Source organism: Octopus sinensis, linkage group LG14 (assembly GCF_006345805.1).
Source record: "Octopus sinensis linkage group LG14, ASM634580v1, whole genome shotgun sequence".
NCBI classification, from domain to species: Eukaryota; Metazoa; Mollusca; class Cephalopoda; order Octopoda; family Octopodidae; genus Octopus; species Octopus sinensis.
In genome coordinates this window covers 11,219,636-11,245,262 of record NC_043010.1, presented here as the reverse complement: position 1 = coordinate 11,245,262, position 25,627 = coordinate 11,219,636, and the positions used below count along the sequence as shown (strand labels likewise).

The window sequence follows — 25,627 nt, the reverse complement described above, 5'->3', positions numbered from 1 at the left end:
GAAGCCTGTCGTATATATGTATACATATATATATATATATGTGTGTGTGTGTTTGTGTGTCTGTGTTTGTTCCCCAAGCATTGCTTGACAAACGATGCTGGTGTGTTTACGTCCCCGTCACTTAGCGGTTCGGCAAAAAGAGACCGATAGAATAAGTACTGGGCTTACAAAAAGAATAAGTCCCGGGGTCGAGTTGCTCGACTAAAGGCGGTGCTCCAGCTTGGCCGCAGTCAAATGACTGAAAAAAGTAAAAGAGTAAAGAGTAAAAGAGCAACTCAGTACAGTCGTCAGGCACAGCCCACAAGAAACTATTAGTAACACTTAAAATCATCTATTGTGTCTATTAAATAATGTGTGTGTGTGTGTGAGTGTGTGTAAGTATGTGTATATATATATTAAAGCAATAAAGTTAAAGTCTGGTCAAAGAGTGACCAATGGTTTCGCATCCATGAGAGCCACAGCTTTGTGAACTGCCCATCAGACTCTATACAAAGAAAAATTTAAATCTTCACCTCTCAGAGGTGGAAAGTTGTTATGGTCAGTTGGTCAAAAGGTCATCAGACAATAAAAGGGTCTGGCGTTGGTGAGGTTGGGTTATCTTTTCTAGAGCAGCTATTTGGGGAATAGGGACTCTTACAACCTTAATCAGTGAACAGGGAATCCCAGTTTTGCAGTATGTAGTGCTTGAAATGGATACATTGTGTAAATATTTCTTAGTGGGTATTCTGCGATCCAGGTTTAAGGAAGTCTTAAAATCCTCTGGTTTTACTCAGCTATGCAGAGTATGCAATATTCACTCTCATTGATGTAGGGGCCCAGGTGTTTTAAGATCATCCACTTGATATCGCATGCAGCCACTTGATCTTTGAGGTGCCACACATGGCCAACCAGGGCTGGGATGAATTCTCTTTCTGGAATCATATATACATTAGAGAGATGGTTGTAAACAAGCATCACCATCATACAAGTGATGTTCAATTTCAGTTTTCCATGAAAACATATCAGGGCCATGATCCGTGTAGGAAATGTGGAAATATTACCTTGCTTGGAAACAGGTGAAGGTTGGTAACAGGAAGGGAACCAGGTAGTAGTAGAAAATTTGCATCAATGACTTCAGTGTGTCTTATGCAACAATAACAAAAATGGATGACAAAGATGAGCGTATATATGTGTGTGTTTATATATTGATATGTATATATATATATATATATACATATCAATATGCAGGAGTGGCTGTGTGGTAAGTAGCTTGCTTACCAACCACATGGTTCCGGGTTCAGTACCACTGCGTGGCACGTTGGGCAAGTGTCTTCTGCTATAGCCTCGGGCCGACCAAAGCCTTGTGAGTGGATTTGGTAGACGGAAACTGAAAGAAGCCCGTCGTATATATGTATATATATGTGTGCGTGTATGTTTGTGTGTCTGTATTTGTCCCCTAGCATTGCTTGACAAATGATGCTGGTGTGTTTATGTCCCCGTCACTTAGCGGTTCGGCAAAAGAGACCGATAGAATAAGTACTGGGCTTACAAAGAATAAGTCCCGGGGTCGAGTTGCTCGACTAAAGGCGGTGCTCCAGCATGGCCGCAGTCAAATGACTGAAACAAGTAAAAGAGTAAAAGAGTAAAAAAGTATATTGATATATATATATATATATATATATATATATACATATATAAATGTTCACTTTTATGTTTAGTTATAATAAAAACTATTTCACATTAATCTGATGGTTTACTCTATATTTTGTAGAGTACAAGTTTATCGTTCTTAAAGAAAAATGTAATTGACAGTAACTTTGAAGTGTTGGCCAGCAAAGTCATCATTATGTCTAGTAGGCCGAGACTTCAAAGTCACTGTCAACAGCATTCTTGTATATGAATGAATAATATCTTATATCTACTACATATATCAACATGCACACACATTTATATATATATATATATATATACATATATATATATATACATATATATATGTATATATATATATATATATATATATATATATATAATATATATATATATATATACATATATATATACATATATATATTATATATATATATATATATTACATATATATATATATATATATATATATATAAGCATTTTTATCTGTGTATGTTTGTAATATTGACATATACATTCCTATCAGTATAAAAGCGAGCACAAATGTTTTTATGTTTCTTCTTTTTGTCTGATTTTTCCACTATATTCACCGTTCCAAAAACTCTGAGAGACTCTTGAGATTCAATTACTTTGTATTAAAAAGAAGATATGACATTTACACATATTCCTCGGCAAATAGAAGAATCTTAACAAATAACAATGGTTCCATTTTACATTGTGACTGTGTGTTTGAGTGACAGAGAGGGAAACTCTGGATGTGATCAGGTAACTCCTTTAAAAAGTTGGAGGAAATCTGATCTAAGTATGCATATATGTATGCAGGTATGTATGTATGTATGCATGTATGTATGTACGTATGTATGCATGTATGTATGTATGTATGTATGTATGTATGTATGTATGTATGTATGTGCAGATTTGTATGTTTTATGTATGTATGTATGTATGTATGTATGTATGTATGTGTGTGTGTGTATGTATATAAGCATGAATGTATGTTTGTATGTATGTATGTATGTATGTAGTATGTATGTATGTATGTGTGTGTGTGTGTGTGTGTGTGTGTATGTATGTATGCATGCATGAACACATGTATGTATGTGTGTATGTATAGGTATTTATATTGGTATGTATATATACACATATATGTATGTGTTTGTGTGTATGTATATAAGCATGAATGTATGTACGTGTAAATATGTATGTATGCATGTATGTATGTATGTATGTATGTATGTATGTATGCATGTATGTATGTGTGTGGTGTGTATGTATGTATGCATGCATGAACACATGTATGTATGTGTGTATGTGTAGGTATTCATATTGGTATGTATATATACACATATATGCATGTGTTTGTGTGCATGTATATAAGCATGAATGTATGTATGTGTAAATGTGTGTGTAGGTATTTACTTATATATGTATATGTGTACATATGTATATATATATATATATATATACATATATATATATATATATATATATATATATATATATATATATACATATATATACATATATGTAAAAGTTAAAATAGGAAAATATGTGGAAAATATATTAAAATGTCATGTTATTTACTCGTAATCTCGACATACTGTGTTCAATTTATCTACCTTAGAACTTATGAATCATTAAATCCTGGCTTCTAATCCTTTATCCATCAAGCTCTTTGCATTAAATCATCCCAAAATATACCTTATTATATATTCTCTTCCTTCTGGTCATTTCAACATGTAGAATCGTTAATCTTGCCACATTTTTTTCTTTCTCCATTCTTTTTTCCCTCATCCTTTTCTACTGAAGGCCATAGCCTGAAACGTCAAAAACTATTCCATTTTTCCTGAGTGTCAAACTAATCCACCTGCTTGTTGTTCCTTCACCTGTCTCTGTCTTTTGGCTGTACATTTGAACCTTATATTATATATCACCTGTTCTGAAGTAGCCCCTAGTATTATTCATATTTAAAACAGTTTGTTGATCATTTCATAAATTACAGGTACAAACCCATGGTTTTTTATGATATTGATTTTCAGTGTAAGGCACAAGAGTGGGGCAATGGGGATAATTATTTCTTTCTTTATTTCTCTCAGGGGGCTAAACATAGAGGGGGCAAACAAGGAGAGACAAAGGAATTAAGCCAATTACATCGACTGCAGTGCGTAACTGGTACTTATTTAATCGATCGCGAAAGGATAAAAGGCAAAGTCAACTTTGGCGGAATTTGAACTCAGAACGTAATGGCAGATGAAATACCACTAAGCATTTCGCCCGGCATGCTAACGATTCTGCCAGCTCTCTGCCTTAATGAGGTTAATTATTCTTGGGTGTATGTATGAAGAGGTACTAAATTTCCTCTTGCTTATCATAGCTGATTCCTTAGGAAGATGCACCACTTAGGAGCTGAGAATCCTTGCTATAACACCATACAAGATCTCACATTTTGTGTTTGTCCTCCATTCACTGCTTGACAACCACTGTTAGTTTGTTTATGTCCCAGTAATTTAGCATTTTGGCAAAAGAGACCAATAAAATAAGAACCAGACTTGAAAATAGTAAGTACTGGTATTGATTTGTTTGGCTAAAATCCTTCAAGGCAGTGCTCCAGTATGGCCACAGTCCAATGTCTGAGACAAGTAATGGATGAAAGATAAAAGAATTAGAACTAGAACTCAGATCCAATGGCAGTGCTGACTAAAAGACTGAGGCCATGGCTGAAACATAGCACTAAAATTGTTCTCCAAGTGTCTTCTCCCATCCCATAAGTTAGTTAGTTAGTTAGTTAGTTAGTTAGTTAATTTTTTGGCTCAAAAAGCAAAAAGCAAGGCCATGTAGGGGGACATGGAGTTATGTACGGGGTGGTGTTCATGCAAAGAGTTCAGGCCATTTGTGGTCAAGGGAGACTTTGAACCGAGCGGTTGTCGGCATCTTCACTATCTCGTCCGGCAGCTTATTCCACGAATCTGCAACCCGGATGGAGAAAACCCCTCTCCTTCGATTGAGATGAAAGGAAAGCTTAACATAATAACTATTTCTACTCTAGGTACAAGGCCTTGAAAATTTTTTTGGGGGAAAGGGGCTAGTCGATTCCATCAACACCAACACATAACTGGTACTTAATTTATTGACCCCGAAAGGATGATAGGTAAAGTTGACCTCAGCAGAATTTGAACTCAGAACATAGTGGCAGACGAAATACTGCTAAGCATTTCCCCCAGTGTTCTAACAGTTCTACCAGCTTGCCACCTTAAACCTTAACACAATAACAAAACCTAATAAAGCATTAATCAATTACAAAGTAGCTAATTCCATCCTTTAGAATCTATATAAAGCCAATTAGTCCAAACTGGCAAAAATAAGGTTACCATCTAATGAATATAATGATGTGCTTCTGATAACTCATTACTTTCTGATCAACTGTTCTGCTGATTAGTCGATATTCTATCAACCTAATTATCAGTGGCAAACTTACGACAACATATTCTTTCTGTGGAGTGCCTTGGGTGACTGTCCTACACTACAGTTCTCAGCCAACCAAAGCCTTGCGAGTGAATTTTGTAGGCAAAACTGAAGCCTATTTTGTGTGTATGCATGAGTGTGTGTGTTTGTGTGTGTGCGTGCACGTGTGTGTGTGCATAAATATAAAGATATAGGTGCAGGAGTGGCTGTGTGGTAAGTAGCTTGCTTACGAACCACAAGGTTCTGGTTTCAGTACCACTGTGTGGCACCTTAGGCAAGTAGCCTGGTACTTATTCTATCAGTCTCTTTTGCTGAACCACTAAGTTATGGGTACATAAACACACCAACATTGGTTATCAAGTGATGGTGGGGTGGGGAGAAACATAGACACACAAACATAAACATATATGCGCAGGAGTGGCTGTGTGGTAAGTAGCTTGCTTACCAACCACACGGTTCCAGGTTCAGTCCCACTGCGTGGCACCTTGGGCAAGTGTCTTCTACTAAAGCCTCGGACCGACCAAAGCCTTGTGAGTGGATTTGGTAGACGGAAACTGAAAGAAGCCTGTCTTATATATATATATATATATATGCGCGTGTGTGTTTGTGTGTGTGTTTGTCCCACTAGCATTGCTTGACAACCGAAGCTGGTGTGTTTATGTTCCCGTTACTTAGCGGTTCGGCAAAAGAGACTGATAGAATAAGTACTGGGCTAACAAAAGAATAAGTCCCGGGATCGAGTTGCTCCAGCATGGCCGCAGTCAAATGACTGAAACAAGTAAAAGTGTAAAGTGTAAAGTGTAATATATATATACATAAACGATGGGCTTCTTTCAGATTCTGTCTACCGAATCTGCTTACAAGGCTTTGATCAGCCCAAGGCTATAGTAAAAACTCTTGCCCAAAGTGCTATGCAGTAGGAATGAACCTGAAACCATGTGGTTGGTAAGCAAGCTTCTTACCACTCAGCCTATAAGAAATTATCCTGCCCTGCCATGACCAGGATTGGACACATTCGTTATAGAGAAAAATGAATTTTCCTCATCAGTGAGTTAGATAAAATTGGAAAGAGTCAGAGTAAGAAAAACATTATTACAGTTGAAGAGAGGAAGTGAGAAGATGAGGTAGAGACAGAGCAGGTAGGAAGAGGAAAATAAGTATGATTAAAAATGGCACCGGTCAAACGCTAAGAGAATCATACTTTCATACTTTGTAGTCATGTATTTAAACAAACATTTTTCAATTAAAGAGTTGTTTTTCAAGTTCTTCATTTAGTTCTCTGTACATGTTCAGCAATTAAAACCATTCTGTTGTAACTTGGGAGAAATTCATGTTGAAGTAATTTTCCAAGTTTCCTGATGAGAGTCTAGACATGTAAGAGGCCAAGTTACAGAATTACAGATGGTAAATTCTAATTAGCAAACATTAATTTATTTATCAAGTTATCAAGTCTTTTTATATATCTGCACATGTGTGTGTGTATATATATATATATATATATATATATATATATATGTATATACATCATGCATATATATATGTATGTTAAATATATATAATATATATATATATATATATATATTATATATATGTCTGTGTGTGGGTGCACATACATATATATACATATATACATATATATATATGTGCACATACAAATATAACAATATATATACATTATATATATATATATATAATATATATATATATGTATGTATATATGTAATATATGCATGTCTGTGTGTGGAAGGTGGGGGTTTAGTTGAATGAATGAATATATATATAGGTGTGTCCCCACACAAAAACGTGTGTATATATGTTTATATACAGACTCAAACACACACATACACATCACATACACATACACATATGTATGTCTATGTATCTACGTACACACACACATACACACGCATATAACAGAGAGAGAAAGAGAGAGGAGAAAGGGAGAGAGAGGTAGACACATATAACACATATATCTCATCACAGATAGAAACATATATCTCATCACCTTTATCATCATCATCATCATTATTTTTAACCATTTTGCCATGAGTTGGAGAGAATGCTTCGAAGCAATTTTTCTATAGACTTATACCCATTCTGTTGCCAATTTCTCACCTGTTTCAAAGCAAGGTAATTTTTCCCCCTGCCCAGACATATTTTTATAGATGATTGGGAACCCCTTAAATTATGGTGTCACTCATTTAGAACTACTACATAATATCAAGACACTCAGACACTAACGCACACATGCATATACACATTCACACACACACACACACACACACACACACACAACATATATTGGGCTTCTTTCAGGATAAAAAGAGCTCAGTCCATGAGTACCTATGCTATTTTACCATTTTATTCAGCAAAGAGTAGCAAAAGTTACAAGATTCTTGTGCATGGCATTTAATGCACAAAACTCTTAAGCCTTGAATCCCTTTTGTAACTTTCTGCTGATTAAAAATAATACAAAAGTATGTGTGTGAGTGTGTGTGTGTGTAAGTGAGTGTGTGTTTGTGTAAGTGAGTGTGTGTGTGTATGTGTATTTGCGGTTACATATAAGTAGATATATATCTTTATTTGTCTGTCTATCTATCTAGCCATATCAATCTACGTCTCTCTCTCTCTCCCCATATATATATATATATATATATATATAATATATATATAATGTTTATATATTTTTATATATCATATACATACACAAACAACACACATATGTATGTGTGTGTGAGTATATATGTATATACACACACACACACACACACACACATATATATATATATATATATATATATATATATATGTATGTATGTATGTATGTATATATATATATATATATGTATGCATGTATGTATATATGTATGAATACACACATATAATACATATATATGTATGTGTGTCTATCTATTGAGAGAGAGGAAGAAAGAGAGAGAGAGGAAGAAAGAGAGAGAGATATGGGAGGAGTAAATACATTATTTATCCCTGCATGTATAGCTGTATAAGTATATTAAGTTAGAATTTATGGAAAGCTGCTTAAATGTTTTTTTTATGTATTCACTTATTCACTTTGCTTTCTAGTTTAAGCATAAAATGCAACTTTTCTGTGTTGCTTTTTTTTTTCCATTTCTTCAAATAATTCACATTTATATTTCTTGGAATCACTCACTTTCTTTGATTCCCTTTTGCTGTATTGACCTTGGCTTTTATTTCAACTATACTTTCAAACAAACTTACACATACAGGCGCAGGAGTGGCTGTGTGGTAAGTAGCTTGCTAACCAACCACATGGTTCAGGGTTCAGTCCCACTGCGTGGCATCTTGGGCGAGTATCTTCTGCTATAGCCCCGGGCCGACCAAAGCCTTGTGAGTGGATTTGGTAGACAGAAACTGAAAGAAGCCCGTCGTATATATGTATATATATATATATATATATATATATGCGTGTGTATATGTTTGTGTGTCTGTGGTTGTCCCTCTAGCATTGCTTGACAACCGATGCTGGTGTGTTTACGTCCCTGTTATATATATATATATATGTATGTGTGTGTATATGTTTGTGTGTCTGTGTTTGTCCCTCTAGCATTGCTTGACAACCGATGCTGGTGTGTTTACGTCCCCGTCACTTAGCGGTTCGGCAAAAGAGACCGATAGAATAAGTACTGGGCTTATAAAAAGAATAAGTCCCGGGGTCGAGTTGCTCGATTAAAGGCGGTGCTCCAGCATGGCCGCAGTCAAATGACTGAAACAAGTAAAAGAGTAAAAGAGTAAAAGAGTATACAACATAACTACACATTGTTTCAGCTAAAATATAAAGGAAATATCTTGCTTTATTTTCAATGATATTTCTTCAATGTATTCGAGTGATATCAACTTAACTATCTCCGCTTGCAAAATTCTTTGGCTTTTCTTTTTTTTTTGGTTAGTTTCGGGATTTTTTTGTTGTTGTTGTTTTCATGCTCTTTTCTCTTTTTTATTTGTCATTATGCCATTTTATTCCTGAGTGTTCATTGTTTTGGACCTGACCTGTTGTACACTTGTTCACCTGCATCCATTGCCCCCAGCTTGTGATTCTCGTTTTACAGAGAATGAAAGCTGTTCCGGAAAGAAAAGAACTTGTGTGTGTAATATGATGATGTATGATAAGATTCTAAGGGAGAAACAGAAAGTTAGAGTAAAAACAAAAGCAAATTATTAAGATATAATTGGAATATCTTCCTAATCTGGCTAATACTCCACCTTAAGGTTTTAGTGCAAAAGGCATGTTTCATTATTAAGAATTTTTTTGCCATATTTTGCTTTACGCAATGGAGATTATTGACGTAATGGATAAGAAATGGCAAAAATATAAACTCTTAATTAGCATTTTACTAAAACTATTTTATAGCAAAAAGCTTTTTATACATTATGCTAAAGGATTATTTTGTAGGTTTTATTCCTTGCATCATATTCTACAATATATATAGAAAGAGATATAGAATAATATTGTGCCATACATATAGGGAGATATGATAACTACAGAATGGAATGTTAGCTTATCAGCTAAATGATCATACCCATTCACATTTTGACATCATGCAGTGCTGTGACAGTCGTTAATTCATCATCATTGTTATCATCATTATCATTGTCTTCAGTGTTGTTCTTATTGTTGCGTTATCATAATTTTTAACTTCTGCTTTGTCCATGCAAGTATGGTTTAGGTGAGATTTATGAAGACAGTTTTTTCTGTGTCTGGATGTCCTTCCAGGTATCAATTCTTACCTGTTCTTGAGTAAGATACTAATTCTTCTGATTTATTATGTGGAAAAAAAAAGAACATGCAGGAGTGGCTATCTGGTAAGTAGCTTGCTTACCAACCACATGGTTCCGGGTTCAGTCCCACTGCGTGGCATCTTGGGCAAGTGTCTTCTGCTATAGCCCTGGGCCGACCAATGCCTTGTGAGTGGATTTGGTAGACAGAAACTGAAAGAAGCCTGTCGTATATATGTATATATGTGCATGTGTGTGCGTTTGTGTGTGTGTGTTTGTCCCCCTAGCATTGCTTGACAACCGATGCTGGTGTGTTTACGTCCCCGTCACTTAGCAGTTCGGCAAAAGAGACCGATAGAATAAGTACTGGGCTGACAAAGAATAAGTTCTGGGGTCGATTTGCTCGACTAAAGGCGGTGCTCCAGCATGGCCGCAGTCAAATGACTGAAACAAGTAAAAGTACTTAATAGCTGGACATTTTATTGCAATCAATGTAAGTAAACAACGAGAAGACACAAACACATGCAAATTTATAGACACACACAGACACACAGACACAGACACTCACACAGACACACACACACACACACACATACACACACACACACATCTGTCTGTCATTCTATCTACCTACCTACCTACCTGTCTGTCCGTCTGTTTATGTATCTAGCAATCTATGCATGTATGTATATACATACGTATATGCATATATGCGAATGTCAGCCTGAGGCTTTTGTGTAGGATACTTGTCCACAGTGTCATGTCAAGTGGTGAGAATGAACCCTGAGCCATTGAGTTGCAAAGTAAACTTCTTACCCACATAGCCATACGTGTGCCAATAGTAAATAGCTATCCCATGATGGTGCAGTTTGCCTGTAAAAAGTGGCAAAGGACAAAAAAAAAAAGGACTCAACAAGTGACTTGCCTTAAATCAGTGGTTACAAGCATTCTACCATTGAAACTAATTTTGGATAAATTTTTAATTATAGAAGCTCCTTTGTGTTTTTATGTTTATTATTATTATTTTTTTTTAATAATCAAGTAGAAAAGAAACGATTTCAAAAAGTTTAATTCTTTCACATTTAGTATTTTTTTTCACTTAGAAATGTTGTATTATCATCTTTACAATATCTGTTACACATTGCATAATATAACTATGAACATTTTGCATGTGATCAAACATTTCATTAGTAAAAGATTTTGCCTTTGTGAATTATTCTGTGATCCATAGATTGGCAAACATTGCCTTAGATGATTTACCAAAATTCCAGTGTTTTCTCTGACAATACAATGGATTATAAGACTTACTATATATTCACTTACAGTAGTAGCTTAGAATTAATTAATAGATTATTCTACAGCATACCATAAAATAGATATTTTCATTTAGGCAAAAGGTCAAATTTTGTAAAGGAGCCAATTCAGTCGCCCCCATATTCCTCCCAGCTTATCACATAATATCTTTCATGCTGTTATCTCCAAGCTATAGTTTACTGTTGACCATTTTTCACCACAACATATTCTGCAATAATCTTTCTGCTGACTGCCATATTTCCCAGTCCACCAAACACACCATATTTCAAGATTTTAATTAAAACTCCTTTGTAATGAATATTTAAGGTAGTGATTTGCAAACACGATAGCTTTTAATCTAAATTCCATGCTTTGATACCTCCATCATTCATGCGTTCTGTAGATTAGCTAAACCTTAATTCTGTGGTAGTGGCTCAATGGGCAGGGGAATTTGGCAGGGAATCATAAGATGATTGATTGAATAGCTTCTTGGAGAAGTAAGCTGAAGTAGGTCTGGTAAGGGCATGTTGTTTATTATTTCAGTGGAATCTCTGTGAAATGGATTGTTATAAGAAATGGCTGGATAAGAATTAATAAATGAAATACAATTTATTTGTAGCTAACATAATTATATAGAGTAATTAGAGAAATTTAAAATGGCTGTTCTTCACAATATTTCTAAATATCTCTGAGAATAATAACCGTAACAAATAAATGTAATTTACTTAGAATTTTCTTTAATAGAATGAACTTTTAAGCATACATCATGTGCATGCGTACACACACACACATATGCACATATGCACACGTGCACACACACACACACACACACACCAACACATATACTCATACACACTAACAGAGGTTAACAATTAATTGATAGGCTATTTTTTGGGGTTTTTTTTTTGTTTTGTTTATAAATACATAATTTAAATATACAGAAAGATATTTGAGAAAGAGAGAATGTAAAATGTAAAATGCATTTACTTAGAGCTTTATTTACAAATGTTACTGATTCAGTTTGCTGAGACAATACTTCTGAGCTTGAATCTATCTGTATGCAAACATACAATTTCATTATAACACATAAATGTACATGTAAACAGAGAAATATATATATAGGCGCAGGAGTGGCTGTGTGGTAAGTAGCTTGCTAACCAACCACATGGTTCCGGGTTCAGCCCCACTGCGTGGCATCTTGGGAAAGTGTCTTCTGCTATAGCCCTGGGCCGACCAATGCCTTGTGAGTGGATTTGGTAGACGGAACTGAAAGAAGCCTGTCGTATATATGTATATATATAGATATATATATATATATATAAATTATATAAGTATGTGTTTGTGTGTCTGTGTTTGTCCCCCTAGCATTGCTTGACAACCGATGCTGTGTGCTACATCCCGTCACTTAGCAGTTCAGCAAAAGAGACCGATAGAATAAGTACTGGACTGGCTTACAAGAATAAGTCCCGGGGTCGATTTGCTCGACTAAAGGCGGTGCTCCAGCATGCCCGCAGTCAAATGACTGAAACAAGTAAAAGAGTAAAAGAGTAAAAGATATATGTGTGTGTGCGTGTGTGTGTGCATATATGAGTGTGTGTGTGTATATATATATATATATGTAATAGGTAGAGAGGCTCTGAAAGGTGTCTCAGGGAGTAGCGTCCCTGCCTTCCTGAGATAGTTTTCCACAACATTTCTTAAAAATCATGGTAGAGGCCTCAGTCTTGGGACCACTCATGTCTATAAACTGAGGTTGGGAGTAAGCAAGGGCATGCTCCCCATAGAAAAATCCAGCCCCCAAAAAACCTCATGATAACAAAAGAGAATGGGCAACAGCCAGCCCAAAGGTTGGGGTAGTGTTCACCTGCCTACCTCAGTTGCTATAGCACTGAGATAGATCTGGCCACCCCCGTCAATGGGAACAAAAGCCAGATACAAAACACTGGATGATGATGATGAGGAGGAAGATGATAATATGATGATAAATATATATATATATATATATATATATATTATATATATATATTACATATATACATATACATATATACATAGATCAAATTACTATATATATATATATATATACACATATATATAGGAAATTCGAATGATCCGTCCTTGTTTTCCTTGTATTGTCTGTTTGGATATTTATTTTGTTTTTCTTTTTTTTATTTCACCTAGCTGTCTGGATGTTTTGCGTTCTTGTCCCATTTTGGGATTTTATATATATATATATATATATATATATATAGTAAATTTATCTGCGTAAAAAGATCTACAAGAAGAGTACTCTATCTAACGCGAGTCCAATATTAATGCATGTAATACACTCCACATGTATTACATGTGCTACTAATAGTTTTGCATACACAACAAGTACATTCATCAGACACTGATTGTTCATAGTATACATGTGGAGTGAAATGCATACTTTAATATTTATACATATATATATGTATGTATGTATAAAAAATATATATAAAAATACAAAATGGGACAAGAACGCAAAACACTCAAAGAGACGACACAAAAAACGGACGGGTCATTCGAAGCCTCTAATCTTCAGTCAAGAACCGGATCATCCTCGCAATTTCGGCTGATTAATCTTGAGATCGCTCCGATCTGGCCAGCCCCTAGGAAAAACTAAGCTACGAGCATTAGATTTCTTGGAAAAAGGATCGAATGTATACGAAACAAGGACAGAAAAATGGACGATGCCACACGAATATAAATACAAAAAACAATAATAGTAATAACAGAACAAATTTTTTGGTAGATATTTAACGTCATTATTGGAATAGCCATAATATTTAATTTTGCAGTGAAAGAGGTTAAGATTACCATTCTTTCAAACTAACGCTGATCATTGTTATTTGGTGAAAGGTTATGAGCGTTGTCTTCCTTCCAAAACCAAAAGAAAAGAAAATAATAATAATAATAATAATAATAATAATAATAATAATAATAATAATAATAATAATAACAATAATAATAATAATGATGATGATGATGATGATAATGATAAATAAGAGACTGCGGAAGATTAAGGGGATAATTATTCCTGTGGTAATTAATGCAATTAGCATAAAACCCAAAATGCTATCTGAAAGACTGAAAAAGATTGGAATTGAAACTCTCTTTGTTGACCTACAGAAAAGTACCATCCTATATTCTGAAAGAATCCTAAGAAAAGTTCTCAAGCTTTGTGGAGATTTGTTGTTACAAACCCAATGATAAAATTCCTGTTAATTAAATTAGCATGTATCAGCTTAATGATAATAAGAATAATAAAAATAATAACAACAACAACAACAATAACAATAACAACAGCAACTGCAGCAGTATTGGCAGCAGCAGCAACAATAGTAACAACTATAATTCAAAGTGTACAACATAGTAATTTAAAATATCAAGTATAAGTTTTTGTAATAAACATATATTGGAGTCAGAAGTGAACAATGTTGAGTATGACAGCAGTGGGAAGGGACAAAGAGAAGAAAAACCTCCTGAAAGAGTCTTGGAGAAAATAATGAAAGATGCAAAAGAAAAAAATAGTTTGAAGAAAATGGCATCAATGAACTAGTATAGGCGCAGGAGTGGCTGTGGTAAGTAGCTTGTTTACCAACCACATGGTTCCGGGTTCAGTCCCACTGCATGGCACCTTGGGCAAGTGTCTTCTGCTATAGCCTCGGGCCAACCAAAGCCTTGTGAGTGGATTTGGTAGACAGAAACTGAAAGAAGCCCGTCGTATATATATGTATATATATACGTGTGTGTGTTTGTCCCCCTAGCATTGTTTGACAACCGATGCTTGTGTGTTTACGTCCCCGTCACTTAGCGGTTCGGCAAAAAGAGACCGATAGAATAATACTGGGCTTACAAAAGAATAAGTCCCGGGGTCGAGTTGCTCGATTAAAGGCGGTGCTCCAGCATGGCCGCAGTCAAATGACTGAAACAAGTAAAAGAGTAAAAGAGAGAGTATGCAAAAGAAAAAATAGCTTTCTCTCTTTGAGCGTAGAAGAAAATGGTATCAATGAACTAGTATCTAATCTTGTTAGACCATTGTTAGGAAAGGCGTAACCAACTTTCATCCCCAGAGATGCTAGTAGCTCATGGCACACATATATATATATATAAAAATATTCATTCAAATGGTTTCCTGGATTATATATTCAGATCCTCTGGAGTGGTGTCCACCCTAATAAAATGGCACATATGGTACATATTTGGAGTCAGGGTAACCCTGGTAGAGTTGCTGTGCTACTTTGGTCCATCAACCTGTGGGGTAAAACTTAGTGCTCCCTATAACTGTTTTTTAATTCTTGCAAGGAGCGAAGTAGGAATTAAGAATTATAATCATAGAAGTTGGAATGTACAGAGGAAACATGCTGGACATTGGTTGGAGAATTATATTAAACATAGGCGCAGGAGTGACTGTGTGGTAAGTAGCTTGCTAACCAACCACATGGTTCCGGGTTCAGTCCCACTGCATGGCATCTTGGGCAAGTGTCTTCTGCTATAGCCCCGGGCCGACCAATGCCTTGTGAGTGGATTTGGTAGACGGAAACTGAAAGAAGCCTGTCGTATATATGCATATTTATATATATATGTATGTGTATATGTTTGTGTGTCTGTGTTTGTCCCCCTAGCATTGCTTGACAACTGATGCTGGTGTGTTTACGTTCCCGTCACTTAGCGGTTCGGCAAAAAGAGACCAATAGAATAAGTACTGGGCTTACAAAGAATAAGTCCCGGGGTCGATTTGCTCAACTAAAGGTGGTGCTCCAGCATGGCCGCAGTCAAATCACTGAAACAAGTAAAAGAAAAAAAAGTACTTAAAAACTTGATGAAAAGCAATAAAAATAATTAACCTTTTAGGGGCTCTTTTAACCCTATTGATACCAACCTGCTTGAGATTGCCCCCAGCTCTCTAGTACAACTGTATTGTTTTCAAAAGTTCCACCAAAACTTAGTCTTAGTTTACATTCCTACCACTAGCTTAAAAATGATCTTACTAAATTCTTCATTATATCTAAATTAATTGAAGTAAACAGTGCGTCTCAACAGAAATATGGTAACAAATGGGTTAACTTTTGCAAGTGCTTTGGTAATAAAGCATTTTAATGTTGCTTAGGGATAAGATGTCTCATAGCTAGAAGTTTCCTCTTGAACAAATTCTTTCCTTCCTACCCTACTGAAGTGAGAAAAAAATTGATATATTATATCAATAATAAGTACATATGATTATATATATATAGCCAGTGGGGTGGTATCAATCGAAGGCTAAAACAATGCAAACGCATTGTGACCAGCGATGTGTAACAAATCTGATGGTCTGGTCGGTCACGTGATCACATGATATATATATATATATATATATATATATATGTATATATATACTTTATAATTAGGGTTCAGCAAAGATTTGCTTCACCACATACCGAAGTTTAGAAATAGCAGTCAAAAAATCTTAGCTATTCCTTCTACTTTAAAAGGGGCTCCCAGAAAAAAATTTTTAAAAAAAAATCTGTAGCCATGAGAGAAAAACTTTGCAAAAGCCAGCAAAAGTTTGAGAAGAAATTCCAATGGATTTTGAATCAACATAATTGTGGGGTAAAGCTTTAAAGTAGACAAACCACTAGAAAGCAGTGGTGGTGCTAAGGCTCTAGAGCAGTGCTCTGCAACCTTTTTTCAGTTGCGGTACACTTCTTTCCAAAATTCAGTGGCACACCTGAACTAGAAATATAACTAAAAATATGAAGGATGGGGGGTAAAATTATATTCAGGTGAAACTGTGGCACACCTATCATCATCAGGTGTAATACCAGTGTGCTGCAGCATATGAGTTGCAGGGGACTGCTCTAGAACAGTGTTTCTTAACCATTTTCTTTATCCCCTTTGATCCCTATTTTACTCTACTGGATCCCCATAGAAATTTGATGTTTAAAAAGTCCCATTGCAGTTTTATAATTAAATACTATTAGGAATTGCATCAAAAGATAACTGAAACATTTTGTGTTTTGTAGAAGTACAACCAATTTATTGCTCATAAATTTCAACAGCAAAATCTTATGTGGGCCTCTAAGGTCCTTGTGGACCCCAGTTAAGAACCATTGCTCTAGAAGATCAAGTGGGGTTTCGGTTTGACAAATTTTCAAATGATAGATATATTTATACAAATAAAGAATTATTGAGAATGTCAATGGTGATTGTGATGGTGGTGATGATGATAATGTCTTCTTTTGAAAAAGTCTTCAGCTTTACAATCTTACTTTATGCCAAAGGCCAAACTGCCCTCTGCTGGAGCCAGTTTAAAAATCTACACGGAAAGCAGTTTTTGGGTAGAATATATACATGTGTGTATGTGTGTATGCATATGTGTATGTGTCTGCATGTTTGCATGTGTGTATGTTTATCAATATATGTATATATATGTGTGTGCATATATACATATATATATATAAGTCGTTGAATGAATAATCCTAGTATGGATAATTCGGTTAACCGATACCCGGGTAGCAAATTCACGTCAGAAAACACGGTTGAAGCTACATGCCAAGGGCAGAGATCATGTGCTTTCGTGTGGAAATTTGTGTGTTTTTTTTAATACAAATAAATGAAAGAATGGAGTTGAACGACGATTTAACAAAATTCCTTTATTCTCGACATATGTTTCGAAGACTGCATATTCCTAATTTATATATATATATACTTTATAATTAGGGTTCAGCAAAGATTTGCTTCACCATATACTGAAGTTTAGAAATAGCAGTCAAAAAATCTTAGCTATTCCTTCTACTTTAAAAGGGGCTCCCAGAAAAACCAAAGTAACTTTGATTTTTCTGAACCCTAATTATAAAGTATTACTTAAGCTTACCATGAAATGGTCTTTTTCATGCCAAATTCTAATTGGTGAAATTACTGATTACTTCTTACTTAATTAATTTTACCCTTTGTTATTATATATATATATATATATATATATATATATATATATACACATATATGCATGCATGCTTATATAATCATTAGGTGTACAAATTAGGAAAGAATATGTAATACATATGAGGTGCATTTCAGAAGTTTTGAGACTCTTTTCGGTGAGATAGTTATAAATGTTCTAGATTATTGTAATTTTACTATTTCATTACTCTACATCTAACAAGCTGACCTACCAATTTTTGTTATTCCAGATTGAAGGAGACGGCTCTAACAGCACTTTGAACATACCCTACTAAAAACTGCTTGCCACAGCCGGCTAGTTTGAAGAATGCAGTTGGGACAGGAAGACAATATGGAAGCTCACTATTCAATAAAGTTTTGTGTTAAACTGGAAAAAAAACATTGCAGAAACTAATGAAATATTCCAGACAACTTATGGATTACCTTGTATGAGCTGAGCACCTGTTTTTGCTGGTAAAATCAGCCAAGCAAAGCATGCCTCCTGGGAAGCTCACGATGATGCCCTTTATCAACAGCAAATGCATCATCTACATCCACTGGGTTCCCTCTGGCTGGACTGTGAACAGAGTACTTTGTGGAGGTTTTGAGGGAGTTCAAGAAGAGATTTCATTGCAAAAGGCCTGAGCACTTAGACCAGGGCAATACACCCACCAGTCTACAGTTCCATCCTGGTAACCAGCCACTTGACAGAGATGGGCATCAAAACTGTCCCCTCACCCACCCTACAGTCCAGACCTTGCTTCCTGTGGCTTTTGGCTGTTCTCCAAGCTGAAGGAGACAAATGGAGAAGGCTGTGACAAGGGTCCTGGACATCTTCACTTTGGAGGACTTCCTTGGAGCCTTCACGAAGTGGATGGAGCACTACAGCAAGGGCATTGAGGTCAGAGGATCCAACTTTGAAGGAGATTAGAGTTTTGTACTTCTTTGAAATTAATAAATGGCTCTCCTGAAAAAGTCTCAAAACTTCTGGAATGCACCTTGTATAGTAGTGTATATTTATTCATTTAAAATTGTTAATTCATTCTGTTACATCTCAGTTCTTCTTGCTATGAGCAATCCTTCAGAATCCAGCCATACTATATATATATATATATATATATAATATATACATACATACATATTTATACATACATATATATATATATATATATATATATATATATATATATATATATATATATATATATATATTTATTTATTTATATATATATATTTATTTATTTATATATATATATATATTATATATATATATATATGTATATGTATATGTATATATATATATATATATGTATGTGTATGTATATATGTATATATGTATATATGTATATATTAATGTTTATATGCATATGTGTATGGGCGTGTGAGTGTATGTGTGTGTGTGCGTGTGTGTGAGTGAGTGTGAGTGTGTGTGTGTGTGTGTGTGTACGTGTGCATTGTATGTGTCATCTGCAGCGATATCTGCATTTTTTTTTTTTTTGCAAGCCCTTTTATGAACATATTTCAGACAAAATAAGCCTGGCTCTCTGTTTGAATTAATTATGAAAATAATCAATATTTTGAAAGGATTTTGTAAAACAGCTAACTTTATTCTTATTAAAAGTTGGTGTTTGAAAACGCAACCGAACAAAAGGCTCTTACATAAACTCATCAATGGAAAGTTTTTTTTTATTTAAACAGGAACAAACATGAACACTTTCAAAATAAGCCCTGTTATTGTATCCTAGAATTAAATGTAATGTGCGATGGGTTGATACCTGCTCTTGTTGTTATCTTTGTTGTTTAAATACCATTCCTATTTCAACAGCCTCCAATGGAGTAGGTCTTTGTTCAAAAGCCTTACAGTTGCGAAACATACCTTTTTTTTTTTGTTTTGTCAGCATGTATCTAAACCTGTTATCCAATGTAGTACCAGATGCAAATTTTTTTTTAAGATGATAGGATGTGTTTTGATCCAACATGTGGAATATTGTGGGGTTCATCTTTATATATAAAAGTGAAGTTGTATGCTGTGTGTCTCCTACGATTTAGATTCCTAACTACTCCCACATTTTGCGGTGCAGTATAACCAAAACCGGGTATCTTATAGACGTGATTCATATCGAGCCCTTCTGGGTATTAGCACGCGTCTACGATGAGTCTACGATTAAAAAAAAAAATTTACCATCATTTTTTTCCATTTTAATGCATTTTTTCGCTATTATATAAGGGAAGTAACTCTCTAAAAATGTCTACGATGAGTCAACGATTTAAAAAAAAATTTACCATCATTTTTTTTCCATTTTCAATGCATTTTTTGGCTATTTTTTGGCTATAACTCTCTAAAAATGCTTATATAGTTATTTCCCTTACAAACCCGAGCAACGCCGGGCGATACTGCTAGTTGAAAATATTTTTCAAAGATCAATCTGTATCAAGAAATTCAGTTTTGTAAGCCTGTCCATTGTATAGAAAATTAGAATAATATAAGAGAGAAAAGAGAAAGAAAATGGAATTCACGTGATACTTTATTAATCTCTACGATCATTTTGATCCATCGTACATTGGTCCCTCGTGGGTGAGAAGTTGTTTAAATAGTTGTGGTGCTTCCTTCAGTGGAGATGTGCCTCATCAGGCAACTTTTCTAAAAGTGCCTCCTTTTTTAATCTCTGTTTTGCTTATTTCGATTAGAATTCATTCTGGTAGTTATCTGTAGCTTCTCGCATACAAGGGAAAACCTGAGTTAAAAAAGAATAGGGTAAGCGATGATGATGATGATGATAAGTTTGTGACAACAAGGACGCGAAAAATGATGACAGTAATGATGACGATGACAATGGTGATGGTGATGGTGGAGGTGATGCTGCTGTTGCTGCTGCTACTGCTGCTGGTGATGATGATGATGAGGAGGAGAGGATGAAGATGATGGTAATTACATTGGCCTTATCAATAAGAAGGTGTAGACTTTGTAGACATTCCTCAGATAGGTGCAGGAGTGGCTGTGTGATAAGTAGCTTGCTTACGAACCACATGGTTTCAGGTTCAGTCCAACTGCATGGCACCTTGGGCAAGTGTCTTCTACTATAGCCTTGGGCTGACCAAAGCCTTGTGAGTGGATTTGGTGGATGGAAACTGAAAGAATCCTGTCGTATATATGTATATATATATATATATGTATGTGTGTGTATGTTTGTGTGTCTATGACATCGATGCTGGTGTGATTATTTCCCCCCGCAACTTATCAGTTCAGCACCTTGGGCAAGTGTCTTCTACTATAGCCTCGGGCTGACCAAAGCCTTGTGAGTGGATTTGGTGGATGGAAACTGAAAGAAGCCCATCGTATATATGTATATATATATATATATGTATGTATGTGTATATGTTTGTGTGTCTATTGACAACCGATGCTGGTGTGTTTATTTCCCCTCACAACTTATCAGTTCGGCAAAAGAGACCGATGGAACAAGTACTAGGCTTACAAAGAATAAGTCCTGAGGGGCAATTTGCTCGGCTAAAGGGGGTGCTCCAGCATGGCCGCAGTCAAATGACTGAAACTAGCAAAAAATTGTATAGTGAATACTGATAAATTCAAAAGCTGCAAGTAAGTTAAGATCAGATATTTCAGAGGTGCCAATTACGCTGCAGATGCTACCATGTAAAATTCTTATATACAACATGAAATAGGGTGAATAATTCTTGTTGAAAAACACTGTATGTATTGTCTGTGTGACTTTCTTTTGCCTTTTAGTTGTTTCAGTCATTGGACAGTGATCATGTTGGTGCTTCTTCTATCAGTTCTCTTTTGCTGAACTACTAATTTAAAGGAATGTAAACAAACCAACATCATTTGTGAAGCAGTGGTGAGAGATAAGTGCAACACAAAGACAAAGGGATATATATGGATCTATATACACACACACACACACACACACATGTATATCACTACAACAGGATTCTTTCAGTTTCTGTCTACCAACCCCACTTACAAGGCTTTGGTCAGCCCAGGGTTATGGTAGAAGATACTTCCTCAAGGTTCCACACAGTGGGACTGAACCCAAAAGAATATGGCTGCAAAGCAAGGTTCTTACCTACATAGCCACACCTAAAAATCATCATTATCATTATCTTCATCATCTTCACCATCGTTATCATTTAATGTTCATGTTCCAGTTTGGCTGTGTTGAAGGACTGCATTATGCTCCAATGACTGTTTTTGCATGGTTTCCTAACACCAACTACTTTATAGCATGGACTGGATGTATATTTTCATGCCATCTGCACCATTCAGGCTGCCATATAGTTCACAGGACTTGGAGTCCCTGAGTAGATGGGGGTCAGCTTCATGCCAGGGGATGAAGGAAATACTATGGGAGAGAGAAGCAGAACAGGCTCCTGCAGTGGGATCTGTATGACTATTCAAATAAAAAATTTTTTAAATGACTGTATACATATGTATGTATACATGTATGTATGTATATACATATAAATGTATTTATTATTAGTATCTAGCAGAAGTAACAAAGTGACTCAAGGTTCGAGAATTTTGTGCATTGGCAAAAATATGCATATACTCATATTTTCATATTTTGAGTTCTATTTTTCCTGTTTACATCAACATACCTGTATATGTAAATATAAAAGTTTGCAATGGTTGTTCTAGTTACTGCTTGACACCACATCTGCTCTGATTATTGGAGGTATTATAGGCGTAGGAGTGGCTGTGTGGTAAGTAGCTTGCTTACGAACCACATGTTTCCGGGTTCAGTCCGACTGTGTGGCACCTTGGGTAAGTGTCTTCTACTATAGCCTTGGGCCAACCAAACCCTTGTGAGTGGATATGGCAGACGGAAACTGAAAGAAGCCCGTCGTATATATGTATATATATATGTATATTTGTATGTGCGTATTTGTGTGTCTGTATTTGTCCTCCCAACATCGCTTGATAACCGATGCTGGTGTGTTTACGTCCCCATAACTTAGCGGTTCGGCAAAAAAGAGACCGATAAAATAAATACTAGGCTTACAAAGAATAAGTCCCGGGGTCGATTTGATCGACTAAAGGCGGTGCTCCAGCATGGCCACAGTCACATGAGTGAAACAAGTAAAAGAGTAAAGAGAGAGTATTTCAATCATGACTATCCTATAATCTTAGTAATTTCTAGAACTGCATCATCTCCTAAATCTCTGCCCACTTACAAGTCTCTTTCACAGGTGAGATTTCAAGAAGATTTGACAAAAATTGAAACCAGTCAAGTAGCCATTATGTGGCTTGCCTTATCAAGTTGATATCCATGGCTAAAACATTAACCCATTAGCATTCATAATATTTTGTCACATGTAAAACTTATTTTCTTCACATTATTTTCAATGGATCATGTTTTATTTCATTGCTTCAAGATTTCTATGATGTGATTGTTTATTTTTAAAATAACATTGTAGGGTAGATGTGAGAGGCTGGATCTGCTTAGCTTGAATATAAACCAAATTGGATATTTGGGCCAGATACAGACAGTTTAAATGCTAAAGGATTAGGTGAATCTAAAAATGTAAAATAGAAAAAAATTATAGATAATTCAGAATTTGTTATTATTGCAACATTGGGATTCCGCCCAGGGTTTCAATCCATTAATAAACAAACCACTAGAAAATCCCTGCTTCCCAAACACATGATTTTTGGTTCAATCCCATTGTGCGGCACCTTGAGCATGTGTCTTCTACTATAGCCTTGTGAGTGGATTTGGCAGATGGAAACTGAAAGAAGCCTGTCATGTGCATGTGTGTGTGTGTGTGAGTGTGTCTGTGTGTGTCTGTGTGTCTGTGTTTGTCCCCCACCACTGCTTGACAACTGGTGTTGGTGTGTTTCTGTCCCTGTAAATTAGTGGTTTGGCAAAAGAGATCAATAGAATAAGTACCGGGCTTTAAAGAAGTCCTGGGGTTGATTTATTTGACTAAAACCCTTCAAGGTGGTGCTGCAGCATGGCCGCAGTCAAATGATTGAAACAAGTAAAAGATAGAAGATACATACATTGATATATATATGTATGTATATTAATGTTTATGTTCAGTTATAATATAAACAATTTTACACTATTCTGATCTGTTACTCTATACTTTTATATAAGCCATTGTCTGATGATGTCTTAGCTGGCTGAAACTTCGTAGTCCCTGTCAACAACATTCTTGTATATGAATAATAATTATATATGTATATATAAATTAGAGAAAATAGCAGATTTCCAAAAGAGGGAAATACATGTAACAAAAATTCTCCACCCTCTCTAACGTGAACGACAAAAAGAACAACAACATCATTGCTACTAGCATAAAGATTATTATATATGTATTTATATATGATTTATTATAATTTTTTTGTGTTATTTTTGCACTATTACTCTTTAGTTCTCTGTTGTAGAGCCTTCCTTAGAAAAGGTCAGGTTCAAACTGAAAATGATGGCGTATATTTGACTCATTTTCGGAAAGAAATATTCGCATACATACACATATGTATTTGCATTTATATATGTGTGTATGTACGCATATAGATATATATATATATATAATATATATATTGTATTGCTTGTGTGTGTATATATATATTATATATACATAATATTGTGTGTATATATATATACACAGTGAATAATATTATATAAATGCATATATATATATGTATATATATATATATATATATATATATATATATACACTCATATGTATATACACACAAACACATATGCCCATATTTAATTGAATATTTTATAAAATTATATACAAGGAATTTATATACATATAATACAATATATACGCATATATGTACGCACACAAATGATAAATCAAATATATGTAAACCAATAATATAAACCAGAAATAAATATATATATATGCATTTCTCTGCCCCTCTTTCTCACTCTACATATATATGTATATATATATATATATATAAACATACTCACACACATGCACATACAAATATAGAAATTAGAAAACCAGAAAAAATGCTGATTACTAATATTCTGGGCAGCCTTATGAAAATTAATAATTTCCAACATGATTCCATTATTTAAAGTAATCAATATATAAAAACTGACATAATTTCATTCAATCTGCAAAGAAGATGAATGAAAACATACAAAAAAGGGTACATTTATTGTAATTCCAAAAACAAAAAAAAATTGGGAAAAAAAAAAAGGACAAGACCAAACAGAAATAATTTATGAAGAATGATGAATTTTCGCTTCTCTTTTTTTTTTTAACCTTTTATCAAAATATCTTTGAAGTAATATCTCTGTATAGGATCAGGAGAAATTAAAGGGGGGAACCTTACTGAATTTGGGAAAGAATAATTTTTTTTTTCAAATTTATTTCATGCAAGCACATACTTGTGTATACACACACACACACATGTACATACATGCATACAAGCATACACACACACACATCACATGTATGTATGGATATGTATATATACATATATATATATATACATACATATATATATATATACATATATATAATATATATATACATATATATATATATATATATATAA

General features: G+C 34.8%; 1 protein-coding gene across 6 annotated transcripts in view; it reads left to right on the top strand.

The window, feature by feature from the left end:
• Positions 1–25,627, top strand: part of LOC115219236 (protocadherin-19) — a 395,408-nt gene that overhangs the window by 41,652 nt on the left and 328,129 nt on the right. The window contains exon 3 of one of the 6 annotated variants that reach the window (XM_036508614.1): positions 18,333–19,195. The exons of the other annotated variants lie outside the window; for them this stretch is intronic. Within the exon in view, the coding sequence (XP_036364507.1) occupies positions 18,333–18,377 (45 nt within the window). The 3' untranslated portion in view covers positions 18,378–19,195. Of the gene's footprint in view, positions 1–18,332; positions 19,196–25,627 lie in introns of those variants that run through there. 6 annotated transcript variants of the gene reach the window in all.